This window comes from Gopherus flavomarginatus, chromosome 9 (assembly GCF_025201925.1).
Source record: "Gopherus flavomarginatus isolate rGopFla2 chromosome 9, rGopFla2.mat.asm, whole genome shotgun sequence".
Taxonomy (NCBI): domain Eukaryota; kingdom Metazoa; phylum Chordata; order Testudines; family Testudinidae; genus Gopherus; species Gopherus flavomarginatus.
The window spans coordinates 9076321-9094312 of NC_066625.1; the positions used below are offsets into that span (position 1 = coordinate 9076321).

Consider the following 17992-nt stretch of genomic DNA (forward strand, 5'->3'; position numbering starts at 1 on the left):
GCAAGACACAAGGTGGTGGGAAGAGTTACAGTGTACAAACGGTGGGATAGTGGTGATTGGTAAACTTGTTTAATTCATTTCTACAAATGTATCTTATAATTTGATCCCCAGCTGCCGCCTTCCCTGTACCTTTAGTTCATTCCACACCCCCACCCTCTCTCATTTCCCTTTTACCCAGCCCTTTTTCGCAGTTTCCCCATCTGCAAAATGGAGATAATTATACTGCCCTTTGAATAGCGCTTTGAGAGCTATCAAATGGAAATCTTTGTTACATGGCTGAGTTGCAGAAAACTCAGCCAATCAGAGCAGCTAAACAGAAAACGCCCTGTAAAGTCCACCTCATCTTTAATCCATGCATTTTACCTTCTGTTAATTTACACTTTCTCATTCCTTAACCTTAATTTTAGTGGAATTATCTCTGATTTGTAATAGGGATGTGAAAGGTTAACCGATAAACTTCATGCTTATTGGTTTCTGTTTACAATTAAACTCCACCTGAGGCTCTGCTGCCTCTGCGCCTGGGGTCAAGGCTGCCACCATGCATCCGGAGCTCTGCTGCCACCCCGCACAGAGCCCCGGAGGTGGGCCAGCAGCTGAACCCTGCTGCAGCACCCATGCACCTGTAGTTCCCCGGTTAAATGTTTAACCGTGTCATCAATAGAATTTTGATCGGTTACACCGTTATTTTTACATGTTGTTATTTACATCTCTAATTTATTACCCCTTTCACTCTCCCTGCCCTCAGACGCCCTACAGTCACGTCTCTCGTTGCTAGGCCAGAAGCAGTTCAGAAACACGCTGGCGACATCAGAGCACCGTCAAACGTGTTGCTGCTTCTCTGCTAACCCTTGCTGCAAGATTTACTTCTTCCAGGAGAGATGCTGGGGCTTGTCTCTGCTGCTGATGGAGCTGCGGCAGCATGCCCTGAGTAGCTCCGTCCCCTGGTCCCAGGGATTAAATGGGGAGTTTGGCTTGCAGTTTTGAGCAGAGAGGTGCCAAGGTCGTGGTGGTGGTTTCTTAGCTAGTGGAACCTAGTTAGGGATGTTCACCCAACAATAGAGCCATATTTTGGGTGGCTTTTCCAGGTATTCATGGTTGTGGGTTGCTAATTATGGTATGACTAGGAAGGGGAGGGTTAATCTGGCAACTAGTGATACTGCTTAGTCTCTCTAGATTTTCATTGGCTGACAGTTATTTGCTATGTGGATTGTCCAAAAAAATGCTTGTCTAGGATGTCTTCTCTCAGCCCTGCTTGCGTCAGTTTTCTTCCATTCATCTGGCAGCACTGGTTTACAAGAGGTTTGCAGGGAGACATGTGAACAGCAGTCACAAGGAGTTGGGATTGGAAACCAAACTGAGTTGCTGGTCTCCAGGTATAGGGCTCTTTGGAAAATTAGCTAGGCATCCAGAACACAGGCTGCTACCTTAAAGAGTTTCTCCTGGCTACACATTGTGGCTGGAATGTTTAAAGGAACCTGAGGGAATCCGGTGTCTCATTCTTAGGAAAATTCAGTAGGATTTGGGTGTCTAACTCAAGTTCCTTTGCAAATCCTGGCTTGTTTTAGCTACAAAGAGTAAAACCAGCTTGAAGTATTTCTTGGGGGTTGTGTTGTCCATAGGGGAGCTGGCCCAGGTCACAGGGGAACTAACTTTTAAATAAAAACAAACAAACAAAAAAAAAAAACCTGGTTTGTCTGAGCTTGGAATAACGACAAACCTAAACAGGGCACTTGAAATTAATTTACTAGTCATTGGTGTCAATCTTGCCCCATGCAAATGGATGCTGTAGTGATGAGTATGGACACCTTCAGACTTACCACCAAAGGTTTCTGGGAAAGCAACTGGTTGTGGCAGTAGCGGTAGAATCATTGAAGGTTCATACTTAATTACACAACAAATTAGACCTCTTGAAGTTTATATCGAACTGCCTAGTGAATTGCTGGTCATGCTACTTGGGTAAAAGGTTAAATCTTTTCAGGGACTGGCATCTACTAAAGATTTGAAACTGGTTAGCAGCCACTCTGTGCTGTTAAAACAGGAGTCAGGACAAAATGTACCCCCCAGCTGCTAACACTGTCAAAGCCTTCTAATTGATGGTGAAAGATTCATTTAAACAGAACCAGCTGCCTTTGCAGGCCAGGGCCTATCTATTGGGAGCTGAAGACCATGTCTTTTTTTTTCTTTTACAGGCAGATGCCCTTGAAGAAATTTTTGATAAGGAGAGAGCGAAATTATGGGAAGTCAGTCATGGTTACATTTACCCCACTTGTGCCAGGTTTCATCACAATTACATAAGATGATAGGAAGAAATTGAACACTTCCAGGATCCCCTTGCTGAATCTGTTCAACCACTAATCTTCCCTTTTGTGTGCTGAGAATAAGGGCTCAGCCCTGCTGCTGAGTAGGCTGCCGGTCTTCATTCCTTTTACCACCTCCTCTCTAAGGGTCAAGTCCCCAGGGAGAAGACTGAGCATGGCTGTGGAGAAGAGGCGTGGCTGAAGCCATGTCTGAAATGAGATTATGCCTTCAAGAAAAATCAAGTGTGCCAGGGGATAACATAGGGACATTTTGATCAGATGACTGAACAAACAGGGGAAGCAATTAATTAGGTGAACTTTCATGATGGCCAGTTGAGGCTGCCCCAGTTTTCTGCCTAATGCTGAAAGACATTCTTAGGGTCTGAGTCTCCATTCCCTGTGGGGAAAATGAGTAAATTCCATTGAGTCCAATGGAAGCTACAGCAGTGTAAAGCTGGTGAGAGAGAAATGAATTGGGCTCTTTGATCCTTAAGACATTCAGCCACAAGAAGAGGAGAGAAGAAAATGATCAAAATAAGCTATAGAAGGATGGGGAAGAGGAAGGAAGGGAAAAGATGGACTCTCCTTCAGTCCATAAGTTCTTGGCTCAATGCTATGTAAGACATTTGTCAATGGTCTGGAAGAAAAAAACGTTGATAAAGTTTGCAGATGCTGAAATTGATGGTGTGATAAAGGACAGATCAGTTCTAGAGTAATCTGACTTGCATGTGAAGGGCTTGCTTGATCATGTGTATTAATACAGCTGAAGGCAAGTCACACATCTAGGAAACAAAGACATAGGTCCCACTTCTAGGATGAAGGTTTGTATTTTGGAAAGCAGTGATTCAAAAGGACTTGGAGATAATAGTTGAAAACGAACTGAACATGAACTCCCAGTGCAGTGTGATGGCTAAGAGAACAAATGCAATCCTTGGAAGTATCAAGTAGAAGTAGGGAGTTATTACCACTGTTGAGCCATTAGTTGAGACTATTACTGGAATACAATGTCCCATCCTGGTGTCCACATGTTGCAAGTGTTCAGAAATGAGCTATAACAGTGATTCGAGGCCTGGAAAACTTGCCATTGAGTGAAAAGCTAAAGAAGTTCAATCTATTTAGAAAGATGAAGATTTATCAAAGAGAAGGTTAAGAAGGCAATTATCACAATCTGTAAGTACCTACAAAAAGAAAAATTTCTTACAGTTCTTTAATCTAGCACAACAAGATCCAGTGTCTGGAAGCCGAAGCCAGACAAATTCAGACTAGAAATGAGGTGCAGATTTTTAAGGAAGGGGAATTAACCATTGGAACAACTTACCTAGGGATTTGATGGATTCTCCATCACTTGACTTCTCTAAATCCAGTGTGTGTGTCTGTCTAAAAGATATGCTTCAGCTCAGCCAGAAGTTACAGGCTTGATACAGGGATCCCTGGGTGAAATTCTATGGCCTGTACTATGTAGCAGGTCCAACTAGATTATTACAATGGTACCTTTTGGCCTTAATCTCTGAAAATACCTGATCCAAAACTCCTAGAGTTAGCACTGATGTGCGCTGTTGTTGGCTAGGAGGGCACTTCAGATAGTGTGTGTTAACATGTGTCTGAAAAACAGAAGCAGCTCTGTAAGAGGCCAAACTACACAAGTTAGGCCCTGTGTCCCTGGAAATAAAGGTTTTGAAACCTTCCTAGGGCCTGGCTGCCATCCTATTTGGTTCTGCTCACCTCCTGACTGGGATTATTAGGTTAGCTTAATGATTGCTGTGCTTTTGGCATCAAAAATTGTCAGCCCACAACAATCTGCTGCCATGGCAGAGACCTCCACTGGTTGACCCCCACCGCATACGAGCAGAGGTATGTATGTATGGGGAGAAATTGTTTTCTGAACTTTCTGCTGCTTTCGGAATAGAAGCTATGGAGTGGGTGGGAGAGGGCATGAAGGGGTCCTGAGGCGTGCTCAGGAGCTCAGCGGGTTTGGCGGGGGAAAGGAGCTGTGTGGGAACATGTACCTGTGCCTAACTTCATCTTACTAAAGTATTTTGACATCTGTTTTCTTTTGTTTTGCAGCAACATGATCGCTCAAGGGACCTTCGGTGCAAATGTTGATAGCACGTTTTCTGTGGGTCATGGAGATAACGGCCCCAATCTTTAGTTGTAGATCCATGCCGCACAGCTCAGCTCCTCCAAGCCTGAGGATGCTCAGATCAGGTTGCCAGGTTGGAAGGTGTTTGGATCCAGAGTGCAGGCTCACGCCCGCTCACTGCAGGAAAAGAACATGACTGTAGCAGCTGTGAGGTATGAATGGTTCTTGAAGTGATCCAAGTCTGCCCGAGGAAGAAGCCAACAGTCTTTATTCAATTCCAATTACCGATTTATTTCCCCCTCTCTTGAAGGGCTGCCAAGGATTCAGCTAATTCTACTGCAGCAGCTGACCCCAGTGGGACAGGCTCCTCCTGAGGACTAATTTATGACTTAATTGGCCATGACATGAAGAAAAGGCCGTTAAATAACCACTTTCAAGAGGACGATCTTCCTAATAATTACATGTTGTTGTTCATTGAGAGCGTCAGTTTGATGCGCATCCATGTGGCGTTTGCTGGACCCGGTGCCTTTACAGTTAGCTTGTCCACTGAACACCAGGTATGCTATGTGCTTCAGCCTGAGGAGATATCAGGGCCAGAAAGTTTAGCAGAACTGTGTGGGAGGGGGACAGGGAGGGCCAATGTAAATTAGAGGGGAAGGAGGATAAGAAGGGAGGGGAAATGAGAAAGCAAGGGGGGAGATGTGTAGCCATCATATGTGAGGGACATTGTGAAAGAAGGAAAAGGAGGCAGGGTCTGGAGGAGTGTGCAAAAGACAAACTGGGGAAGGCATAGGGGAGGGGCACTAGAATGCCTGGGAGAGCTGTGTGTGTATTGCATGTGGAAACCAAGCAGCTCCTTTCCTTTCTGTGCTTAATGCCCCCGAGACTGGCCTAAGGTGGTAGCCCCTGGCCAGAGCAGGCAGTGTCAAGGATGGGGAGGATCCAGAAGTGAGGCCATCCTGACTTCCAAGGTCCCAGGAGAGGAAAGGCGAGAATGACTGTGTGCATGAGAATTCAAGAGGGAAGGTGCAAAAAGTCAGGAATGCGATAGTATAACCCTACCCAGTGTGCCCAGTTCATCCTGCCTTGTGGGCTAGGGGTTCGGGCAGGAGGCTGAGACTAGAGCAAACTGGCTCGGCCACTAATTTGCTCAGTGGCATTGGGCAAGTGGTTTAACTTTTCTGTGCCTTGGTTTCCCCATCTGCAACAAGAGGATAACAGCCACCTTCACAAATCACTCTGGTGCATCCCTTTCAGCACCCTGGACAGCATTTCTTCCCCCACCCCTTTTCCTTTGTTTTGACACCAGGCTATCTCACCACTAGCTGGGGCTCAAAAACCCAGCAATGCTGCTGCTTGAAGAATGGACACGCTGGGTCTTCATTATCCAGAATCCGCTCCTTGCTGAGCCTTGATTCAAAACGATCAAGCAGTTTAGCACCTCTCTCCCATTTCCCCCTTGACTTCTTGTGCCTGTCCTGAAAGGAGATTGGTGCTTCCCCAGTGGCACTGCCGGATCCTCCCTTTGGGAAGCTGTAATTCAGTCTAGTGTGCTCTCAATCAGAGATCTTGTTGGCAGCGCCTGTGGGTCCCTGCCTGTGCCCTAAATGTCCTCCAGCTCTAGTGCGAGGGTTTGTAGGGAGGAGCAGATCCACCACTGCTCTAGGTCCTTCTCAACCAGTTGTGGCTGGACACAAACATTGCAGTGTGATTTTGACAAGATTGCTTATGTCTCGTGCTGATCGTATGCATCTAGGTGAGAGAAAGTGTTCTGAGTTTCCAAGCTTGTAGCAATCCTGAGAGAGATTTTGGGCAGGATGGGCCTAAAAGGCCACTGTACTTGTGTGTGCAGCTACAGCCCAGTGGAGCACTGATTGTGCACTGTGTGAGGGCAACTGGCTTTCTGCTCAGCACACAGGAATCAAAGGCCTCCTCCGCCGAGCGCAATGCTGCTGCAGCCGAGCAGCAAGGTAATAACAGGGTTTTAAAGGGCTGATGTAAAAACTGAGCATGGACGGACCATTCTGAACAAAGGTAAGGGGGCGGGGGCAGTGGGAAATCACTAAGGAAACAGGAGCTTAAAGAGGCACTCCCAGGGGTTTAGAGAGAATAAATCCAGCCAGACAAACCTGATTGGTTTTTTTGTTCCGAAGGATTACAGAAGGGCCCGCAGGCGGTGCGGCAGATTGGGATCTCAGGAAAGCCTCAGATACAGCCTCAGAATCCTACTTAAAGATCCAATCAGGGCTTGTTACACACAAAACTTGGCCTGTGGCCTCGGATCTGAAGCGCTAGGATAGCTGTGGCTCGCAGTGCATTGAGCAGGGCTGTTGCCTCCTGAGCACCGCAGGGACCAGCGTGGGGTTCGTTCTGATTGTACGTCTTTGTTACTGATCTGGAAGGTGCGTCTACATAGCCTGCGGCAGCGAGGCTCAGAGCCCGGCTCGACAGACCCAAGCTTGCGCCACGGCGCTAAAAAGAGCAGTGTAGACACCCTGATTCAGGCTGGAGCCCACCCCCCTACCTAGTCTGCACAACTATTTTTAGTGCCAGAATGTGAACTCGAGTCTGTGGAGCGGGCTCTGGGCCTCGTTGCCGCTTACTGCGTGATGCGCCCGAAGAGGGAGGAAGGGGCACCTTAATGAAATGCCTAGATATTAAATTGGGACAGTCCTCTGTGGTGTGGACTAAAATCAATGAGGAGGCTGATTTTGGCTTCCAAGTGTCATGGCAAATCAATGCAACCAGAGCAACTTTAGTTAAATGGATGAGCTGCTTCCTGCCCTTTGGTCACCAAGCTTACAGCTGACTGAGTGCTGCTAAGGAGAAGTGCTGTCTTGTAGCTGGGAATTAAGGAGTCCTGGGTTCAATTCCCTGCTCTACTAAAGATTTCCCTGCATGGGCACTTAATCAACCTGTGCCTTCATCTGTAAAATGGGGATAATACTTCACTGCTGTCACGCAAGGGTATGACATGACACCGCCCCAGCCCAAAGGGGCCACTCTTTGTAAAGTGCTTTAGGGATCCTGGCATGGAAGACGCCATTAGCAGTGCATTCACTGAGATGTGGTTTCCTGCATGGTATGCAAGAAGCTAGCCTGAGCCCTCCAGCCCAGGTTCCTCTTACTATCTGAACCTCTCCAAGGAGAATTAACTGTTGTTGGTGTCTTTCTCCTCCTCCTCGTGTCATCTTCCCAAAGTTTGCCCAGCAAAGCACATCTCTCCAGGGCAGACGTATTGGCGTTGCCTCTGCCATGTGCTTTGCTCTGACAGGAGGTGATGGTTGCAATGGGGCAGCTTCAGATCAGGCAGCCTGGCAGGTGCGTCAGTTTCAATTCACTTCCTTTGCGTGTTGTCTGCGACCTTACAGCTCTGGGGGTTGGGGAAGGGAAAGGAAAGTCTTTAACAATTTTTAAAAAGGCAGTTAAGCAGCCTCAGCCCCTGGCGCTCCACAAGGATTCGAGTGCAATAGATTCAAGTTAGACTCACTAATCTTTTCCGACATTGGGATAATTCCATGTGGGGTTCCAGATTGCAGGTTGTAGGGGAGTGCATGAGTCAGAGCCCCTTGCCTTGCAGTGGAGGACAGTATAGTGTACCACAAAACCGCTGATAAACCCAAGGGCGGGTGTGCTCACCTCGGCCAGTCCCCAGCTGCGAAGCTCTGCAGCCACTGGCCCTGGAGAGAAGTGGGGGCTGGTGGGATCATGGCTCAACAGTGGAGGAAACAGAACCATCTCTCCAGCTGGCTGCATTTTCGTTAAGGGCTAAAGAAATAAAAGCCCTAAAGTGACTGGACGGTCCACTCAGACTCACACTCATCCACTCACCACCTCACCCCTTCCTGGCCAGCCCCAAGGGAACTGGACCTGATTAGCATTGGCAGCACCCACCGGGTCACTGAGGTGCTCCCACAGAGAGATTGCTCTTTAGTTTGTGGCAACCTGTGTCCCAGGGGTGCATATCTGCCCAGAGATGAGGGTTGCGGCATCTATTCACTCGGGCCTGGTCTACATTACGGCGCTTACGTCGACCTAACTCTGTAAGTGTCCACACTATGTTGCTGCTCCTGCACGTGTAAGTCACCCACTGCATCTCCTTAATAACTCCACCTCTGCAAGAGACACAGCTGTTGGGTCAACCCAGTGTCTGTGTATACAATGGGGTGTTGCTTATATGGCCTGTTGCTGCCTTTGACAGTTGGGACCCCACCACCCCGGGGCAGACCGCTTGGGCTGTCAGCCCCCCACAGTGCCCCACTTAAGGAGCAAGCATGCCTGGTGAGCATGCGCACCACCCGCAGGAGGAGGGTAGGGTGGACACGAATGGCCAATTTAATTACTGCAGTGGATGTAGGTCGCCCTAACTTAAATCGACTTAACTTTGTTGTATAGACAAACCCTGGCGCGCGCGCTCTCTCGTGCGCATTCTCTCTCTCTCTCTCTCCCCCCCCCCCTCCAAACTTAGGGAAGCAGCCAGATGGGCGAAGAGAACTATATGAGGGGCTTTGGCGGGATATGTTTTATTCCGGGTAGCACAGCACGATGACCAGCGAGGGTCCTCTGAAGTGTCTACGCAGGCTCAGGGGGGTGAAGACCTTTCCTGGGCATTTCATGTGGGAATCTCAAGTAGGAGCAGAGAGGTTATTTTATCTCTGTATCTGGCATGAGTAGGACCACTGCTGTCATACTGTGTCCAGTTCTGATGCCAACAGATCAAGGAGGATGTTGATAAATGATAATACGGGTTCAGAGACAAACCACGAGAACGATCAAAGGATTAGAAAACCACCTCCTTGTGAGACGCAAGGTGCTCAATCTATGGCTTAACAAAGAGAAAGCAAATGGGTACCTTGAGTACAGTTTGTAAGTCCCTACAAGGGGCACAAATATTTAATAATGGGCTCCTCAATCTAGCAGAAAAAGGTAGAGCATGATCCAAATGGCTGGAAGTTGAAGCTAGATAAATGCTGTCTGGAAATGAGGCGTAAATTTTTGACTGAGGGTAATTAGCCATTGGAGCAATTTCCCAAGGCTCATGGTGGATTTTCCATCACTGACTATTTTTATATCAAGACTGGATGTTTGTCTAGACTATGCTCTAGGAATTACCTTGGGGTAGTTCCACAGCTGCTCCATACAGGAGGTCAGACTAGATCCTAGTGGTCCTGTCCCGCCTTAGAATCTGTGAATCTCTGACGGGGGATTTCTTATTTATGTATTTACCCACCAGCTGGTGCATGTAAAAGGCAGTAGAAATGACTCTCCTGTTGTGAGGCAGTGCAAGAACCGTCTCCAGCAGGGGATGGGACTTAGCTGTCTCCAGAATCGAGGAGACGGTCCGGTGGTTAGGGTGCCATCCTGGGATTCAGGAGGTCCAGGTTTGATTCCTTGCTCCCCTCGGACTGTGTGACCTTGCACAAGTCATTCGAACTCTATGCCTCAACTAGGAGCCCTGCCCAGCCTCCGGGGCGTGTGTAAGGACAAATAGATTCAAAATCTTGTGGTGCTCAGACACTATGGACCTACGGGCCACCCAAGCACATGAGTGAGAGATTCCCCACTCCCTGCATTCGTCCTTCCAGTTTGGTGGTAGACTGTAACCGCTGCCCATTGCTGCCTGGCAGAGAGGCTGGATGAGCAATGCTAGCGTATTGTCCGAGGGGAGGTTCTCGTGACATCTGCCCCCCACCCCTGTGGCTGCGTGTGCTGTGAGCTCATGGGGCAGGGACCGAGCCTTCCTTTCTGTTTGTACGTTGTTGCCCTGATCGAGCATAGGCGTTGATGGAATAGATGGTCCATCAGTCAGTGTGGACACGTCTCTGGCTGTAAAGAATTCAAAACAACATGAAAAGGGCCTGTGGGTTCAGTGTCTGAGCCTCCTAGACGTGTCCTGGGCTCTGTATACTTGGGAACTGGGGTAAAAAAATGTAAATCACCCAAGTGAATTAGGAGGCTGCGCTCCCTATTTAAAAGTGACTTAGGAGCTTTAAAAGCATCTCCTTCACTTAGGCTCCTGAGTACATAAATGCCTTTTGAAAGTGGGACGCAGGCTCCTGAGTCCTGTAGGCACTTTAAGAACACAACCCCTGGGCTCAGCGAGTGGGGGTTGCTGCAGGGCAGATGCCTGGTTCACATGGTGCATGTGTCACTCCTTGCTGAGCAGAGGAGCGTTACCTATTTTAGCTGGTGAAAAGGCTTCCCTGGTGAGGGTCCAGCGAAACCAGCATCGATCACCAGCATCCTGCGTCACAGAGGGTTTGGTGGAAACTGTTATCTCAGACTCTGGCCCTGGTGACCTGACCTTGTTCTACAGAAATCTCCATGTGCGCTCATCTTGGTTTGAGTGCCAGGCTGGGATCTTTCTCGTCTTTGTTCTGCAGATTGTAGCCCTGATCTGTCACACCTGCTTGGGGGGAGGGAACCACCAGCATTTGGGTCGGGACTGGTATGGGCCATTTTCTCCATGGCAGAGTCTCCCATGCAGGGCTGTAGAAATGTAACTCAGCGTGGGTGAAAGGGGCCAGATTGGCAGTCCTGCAGCCACATGCTGTCTGAACAGGATGGAGACAGCCTGGGCCGCAGCAGGGCAACCCACGGTGCTTTGCTAATGCAGCCCAGGTCTGAGAGCAGGTAGGGAATTGGTCTCCAAAGCCAACGTAACCCTTGGGCAGCTGCCTGGTGTGTGTTTGTGATGTGGGCAGGTGTCTGCTAGGGACGGGACTGACACTTCCAAACACGCTTGAGATAGCAATAAAGTGGTAGCTACTTTAGAGCCCTCCTGGCCTGGATTAGATCTGGGCCACTGACCCACTGATGAAAGACTCCAGAGCCACTCCCCAATCTCTGGATCCCCCCACCAGCCTGCCCCTGAAAGACGGTGATCATGTTCCACATTTGTCTGTGACTCATGGCCCCCCTGCATGGCAGTGACTCTGGGAACTTGTTCCTGTGTGAGGGGAATGGGTCTGAGCCTGTGTGTGGCAGGTGACAGCACTGGCAGTTTTGCCTGAGCAAGGACTGCAGGGCTGGGCCCCCTGCGTTTTGTATACAGAGCCCATTAAATACGGTGATGAATTCCCACTCCCAGTGACCCTGAGAACTCCTGTCTCCCGTAGAACAGTGGCTGGAGTATGGCTTCCAACCTAGGACCTCTGGGCCTGGCCAGCCCCCTTGGGAGGGAGGGATTGGCGGATGTATATCTTGAGTCGTAGGTTCAATTTCCCCATTTCTAAAGTGTGACCAGTGCCCCAGGGGCCCCAGCCAATTTGGGAACCCCAGAAAACCCTCTCTCAACCACAACCCTGGGGCTACAGGAGCTCTTGCTTCCCACCACAGCCCCAAGGTTGCAGCAGGGGCACAGCATCTCTGGTCTCGGGGCAGAATGGGGCAGGGCCATGGGTGGAACAGGGGCAGGGTCTTGGAGGAAGGGGTGGAATGGGGTGGGGCCGTGGGCGGGGCCGGGTTGGACCACAGTTCCAGTGCCAGGGCCCGGGCCCCCACATTGCTCCGTCCCAGGGCCCCAGGAGATCTCAATCTGCCTCTGAGTGGGACCCTCCTTGTCCCATTTCCTGGCAGTGCCTACACGGCTCAAGGCTCACGCCCCCTCCCCAACCCCAGAGCTCCCCTCTGGGCCAAGCCTCGTAAACTTGCCCCACCCACACCATTTAAAGGGACCTGCTTTCAGCTCTGGCCCAACTGAGAGCTGCCCCTAGGTGCGGAGAAAAGTGCCTCCTCCTCTTCCAGCAAATTTTTATTTTACTAATGAAACCTTTGCACCCAATAATAAAAATGCAACGTCAGGTGCGGGATAGGGGGGTTAGAAAGCAATGGGCTTGAGTGCCCGCCTTGTGCCACACTGTGCGTGGGGGGAGAGGAACACAGCAGAGCTGGGCAGGCTGTGCCAGAGCCGTTCCTCACTCTGATGTCGCAGGGGAGCGGAGTTCAGGTAGCCTTGTTGCATCCTCACTGCAGCCTGCAGCAAGTCACCCACCCACCTCCTGGGCTCGTCCGGCGTTTTAACTTTGGCCCTTCTGTTGGGAGAGGAGTTCCCTGGAGTCCACCGACAGCACAGTCCTTCATCCACCTGCATATTCTCCCCACACACCCCGTCACAGTGGTGACAACCTGCAGTGAGGTCCCAGGGCTTAATCTTCTCTGCTGAGCGTGGTCACCTGTTGGGTACAGTTCGAGATGCACCATTGTCCATCCAGCTTCTCCGTCCCAGGGTGTTACCATCAGGTGCTGTGTCAGTCGGCTGGCAGGGGTAGCCTACAGCAGAGTCAATCCGTTGCCTGCCTAGGGACAATGTTAATGGCGTTCATTTAATTTCATGATGGTGCCCAAGTGGCAGGTGCTGATGGGCATCTAATAGCAGAAGCAGCGCAGACACTGGGTTAGATGGCAACAGCTCAGAACCATCACCGTTGGGGCAGGAACCAGTCGAAAAGGGACAGGTGTATGGGGTGCGAGTGACGGCAGAAGGTTTGGCACCGTTGTTCCTCCTCAGCCTCTGTGTCCCAAGGAGAACCCAGCGACAGAAGACCACCTGGGGGGTGAGTTGATAGGGACACTGCTCTTCCCCACGGACCCTAGAGAGAGGGAAGAGGACACAATAACACTGATAGTCAGACTGAGGTTTGGGAGCTGCAAGTGGCTTTTTAATACATCTGTGGCTCTTTGCAGCAGATATTAACACACTATGTGATTTTAATTCTTAACCAATCTAAGTTATTAACCGATCAGGATGCTTTTACTAGGTTATTAACCACCTGTAGTTGATAAAATAATACTTGGCCAGTCATTTTGCTAGGGAGCACCATCTGGCCAGCACAGAGGCATGCTTCTGGGCCTCCAGAGGGGCTGCCTCCAGGCCGGCTCAGCCAGAAGGACAATTGGTGGAATATGTTAATGAACGCACACTGGAGCTGGGCGGGTGTTAGCAAGAAAAAACAATTTGTCTCTAAAATTCCCTAATCTAGGCCAGGCCTTTCAAGACCCCCTGTGGCCTAGGGAGACCATGTTTCTGCTTGTGAAAAAGCCACGTAGACCATGCCTGCATTAGACTGACTTCCCCCACATTTCCCACCATTGCTACCCACAGCAAAGTCCCACCAGTCATAGCGCCTGGGAAAGCATCCGTGTGGACAGACTCCCAGCTGCCACTGTTGTGGAGACCTGCTTGGAGCAGGCTTAGTCCATGTGGTGTTTAAAATACTGTCAGCCTGCCTAGACCAGAGCCCTTCCACTGACAGACCCGTACAGCAGTGGTAGCAATGACGGGAAACTGTAAGCTGTTGTAACGTAGGCCAGGCCTTAGAACGGGGCTGCCCAGAAGGGGGGGCAAGTGGGGCAATTTGCCCTGTGCCCTTAGGGGCCCCCATGAGAATATAGCATTCTGTAGTATTGCAACTTTTTCTTATGGAAGTAGCCCTCGAAATTGCTTTGCCCCAGCCCCCATAATCCTCTGGGCGGCACTGCCTTAGAATCACGTCCAACCTGTCAGATCCACCAGGGCACTAAAATGCAGAGTAGAGTTTACTCTGTCCTTGAAAGTTAACGTCTGTTGTGTGGGTGTGACCATGGAAGGTTACAGCCGTCTGGGTCTGGATTTAGCAGTCGTTCGATAGCTGTCAAAAGCAGCGCGTCCAAAACAATCCCGAAAGCAGGATGGCACAGAACTGAAAGGATCAATTCAGTTCAGAACCCTGCTTTTTGCCTGGAGATCGTTTTACTAGTAAATCTAATTTTCAATGGAACTTCAGTGGGCACTGTGAGACTAGGTTTTAATTATAATCTGAGATACTCCCCCAAAAGACACAGGCTGGGACCTGGTTTTTCCAATGGTCAGAGATTCTGCCTCCCTTAGCTGGGAGCTATTGTTTTACCTCTTTATTGTCGTGACATGTCATTGTTTAACAACATCGTATCAGCTCTAACAACAAACTGGGCTCTTCAAGGGAAAGATGTTGGTTAAAATGCAAACACAAATGAAATGAACTGGTTGGGGGGGGCAGCAGCATCTGTGTTTTCCATTCAGTTACATTAGATTTAAGGGCTCTCTCAGTGTGGAGAAGCAGTGACTGCCAAGTATTAAGCGATTCTTAAAGCCTTTGTCTGGTGCTGGATGCCAGAAAACCGAGGCATGGTGCTTGTGCCACGTAGCCTCCTTTCCCCTGCCACACCAACTTGAAATGAGAGTTATGTGAACATAGTTTAGACCAGAGCTGCTACTGTAATGATCTTCTACATGGGTAATGACCTACCCGCACCATGTGGGGGGCAACATGGCTAAAACCCAGGACTTTCGGCTCCAAAGCCTGGGCTTCTACCATGGTTTTCAATGAGTAACTTGGTTAGCTGGTAGCTGTAGTAGACTCTTATCTTCTATGTGGATTGGCTACCAGAGGGGAATATGTTGCTTATACCTAGTGTGTTGCATTGAATGTAACTTCTGATGCAGCTGTGCCACGCAGGTGGTACCAAACATGTAAATAAAACCAAGGAGCATGGATCCTTAAATAGCTCCCTTCCCCCTCATACCTACTCACCTTTCACAGAGTGCAGACATCCTCGTTAGCGAGCCCTGTGAGCTGAGCGATGGCTATGGATTCCGTGTATGCGTGGCTTCCAGAGAATATGGACTGCCTCGAGGAATGCCTCTTGGGCTTTATCTTGGAGAGGTGGATGCAGTTCTTCTGACGACTCCTCAGATACTCTTTGTAATTCTTGGAGAGCAGCGTGTAAAGGAAAGGGTTAATGCAGCTGTTGCTGTAGGCCAGACAGGTGACGATGAAATTGATGTAGACCATGGTGGTGTTGGTGAGGTTCCCTGGCTGCTTGTAGTAGATGATGACCAGCTGCCAGAGCCAGAAGGGTATGAAACAAGCCCAGTAGGTGAGGATGATGCTGAATATCATGTACAGGACTTTCTGCTTGGGGCACTGGTTCATTTCCCTGGTGGTGAAAACAGCAGTCTGAGATCTCCAGTATGTCCTGGCCAACTTAATGTATAAGTAGCAGATGACAAGCCCAGGGGCCAGGATGCAGGTGTTAAAAAGGATGGTGAGGTACACTTTGTAGGTCTCCATCTGCCAAGTGGGGTGACACATGCGCTTGGTCACTCCGCCCTGGTCACTCGTCCTGAGGTCTATGAGGATCATAGTTGGGAGGGCAAGAAGAAAGGACACCATCCACACCAGGCATGTGACAGTCCTCTGGTAGTGTCTGGATCTCCCAATAGTGTCTAATGGCTTGACTATGGCTAGGTACCTTTCGGTGCTCATAATGGTGAGGATGAAGATGCTGGTGTGCATGGTGAGGAGGTCCAGGCTGAACAGGATCCTGCAACCCACATCTCCAAAGTACCAGTCCTTCACGGAATACGTGCAGACCACAAAGGGGATGGTTGACAGGTACAGGAGATCCGCCAGTGCCAGGTTGACGATATAAATGTACATCGAGCCAGTGAATGTCATGGAGAGGTTCACGACCACCAACGTGTAGATGTTGCCAACTATGCCCACCAGGCACATTACGGCCAGGATGCTCCCCAGGAAGTAGGTGACCAAGACATCACTGGTGTCAGTGAGGACTTCAAAGGTGGCATTGGTGTGATCTGTGGCATTCTTAGGGTGGCAGGGCACTGAAGTGCATTGACCCAGCTCCATCTCTCTGCAGTTATGGATTTTTCCAGCCCCAGAGCATAATAATAGATGCACTTAACTGTGAAGGTGTCGCATTGAGAAGCTGTCGTCAGACGTGCAGACAAATTCCATGCAGCTGAGTAGACAGGGCTGCGTTAGACACAAAGGTCCCTGTCACTATAACAGCATCATTCTGATTTTTTGCCGGTGCTCACAAATTTACAGCCTCTTAAAAATAAATAAATAAATAAAAACCAATCCCTGCTCTCCCTCGACTGTATGTTATTTCACCCTGAAGACAACAGCCTTCAAGGACCACAGATGGAAGTGAAGATAGGAGTCAGTTACCTGCAGACAGCTGTCTTCAAGTCCAAAGGCTAAATCTCCTAATGTATATTAAAGCTGTGGCTGGCAGGTAGATGGGGAAGCGATCACTCTGCTGGAAATAATCCTGGTGCAGCTGCCTGTCCAAGCTATTGTCCTTCCCCTGAAAATTCAGGCATTTATTTACTCCGATTGCCTTCTAAGTGGTCCTTGTGACCCTGGAGGCTTTTAAGTTGTCAGTGATTGAATTGAAGCTGTGAGCAAGAGTTGCTGTTCTCCAGACCTGTCCAAAGTTCCATGGCATGTGAAATGACAGATAAACAGTGGCCCGAGTGCTTAGGAGCTGATATCTTCCCAGAGACAGAGAGATGTGAGGGCGATCTGCTCTCTTTGCAGATGCTAGAATGTAAATCGGAAGTAGTGTTGTTTTAATGTCAAGGCAGATAAGGCTGGACCACTGAGGCATCCCTGCCAGTCCCCAATAAGGTGGGTGTTGGGGTCTGGGCTAAGAGCAGAGCTGGAATGATCTGTTCCAGCAGACTCCTCTCTCTGCCCATGCTGGTAAATCCATGCACTTTCCAAGAGCTGGAGCTGGAGAGGGGTGGGGTCTGCTGCTCTGACGCCCCCCCCCCCCCAAGAGGTGGGATTTGTCCCTTTTCTGAATAGAGGAGAGGAGGTAAAACCAGCACTGGCGCATTCTTCCCACCAGGACAAATGCAAACACTCCGCACCTCCTCCCCCTTGCTCCCTTAGCAACACTGGGCGTTGGGTTCTGCCTCTTGAAATTTATTTCTACAGGGAGAGCTTTGCTCCTTTCTTTCCAGGCTCTTGCACTGTAATTTTAATGTTGCACAGTTCTTTCTTTGTGCTTCAAAGGGGCACTGAGAGGCTAATTCCACTGTGCAAGACGCACATACCCTCATTTGATCTGGGCATGGCTAGGGGGCTATTTTTAAACCTGCTGCCTTGCTCAGGATGGAGAGGTATTGAACCTGCAGCTGGAGCATGTGTTCCAGGAAAAGGGAGCAGAGACGCCTGAAAAGGCCAAAAGGAAATGCTGCCTAATGCCTCATTCCTGTAATAGGAGGGCCATAAAAATCAGAAGACAGTGAATGGTGTAGCCCTAGCTAACAGTGGAATGAACGAAGTGTCATCACGTAGATTTCCACTGTGCCTTTTATAACAAAAGGTTGCCAGAACAGATTAGATGAAGATCCCCTTACTTTGCGATGGAGTCACCTCTGGGGCGGAACGCGTCAGCTGCTTAGCAGCACACAGCAACAGCATGCGATTGTTCAGGAGAGGACGTGAGGAGGAAGAATGCTGTATCTAATTGCAGCTGCTGTTTAAGCACATGGTGTGTCATTATCCCAGTTTGTATTTTGGCAGGAGACTGGGGCACCCAGCTCTGACGAGACAGCCTGGTGCATCCTGGATGAGTCAGTCCTAAGGAAGAGAACCCCCTCCCCCTGCAGCAAGTCACTGAAACTGAAGCAGTGAGCCTGTTGCATTAGCAGTGGTGTTGAGGAGGCCTGACTGCACTAGGGCAAGGAAGAGGTAAGAACTGCATTTCTCCCGCATGTATTGATGATGGCATGAATCTTTCAGCCATATCCTACATACTGACTGAGGCCATCCTATACAGC

At 49.5% G+C, this 17992-nt stretch overlaps 1 protein-coding gene across 1 annotated transcript; it reads right to left on the bottom strand.

Annotated features, from left to right (window-relative positions):
• Positions 1–14930: 14930 nt before the first annotated feature.
• Positions 14931–16046, bottom strand: LOC127057641 (urotensin-2 receptor-like). The gene has a single exon (XM_050966582.1). The coding sequence runs from the start codon at positions 16044–16046 to the stop codon at positions 14931–14933; it is 1116 nt and encodes a 371-aa protein (XP_050822539.1).
• Positions 16047–17992: the final 1946 nt, after the last annotated feature.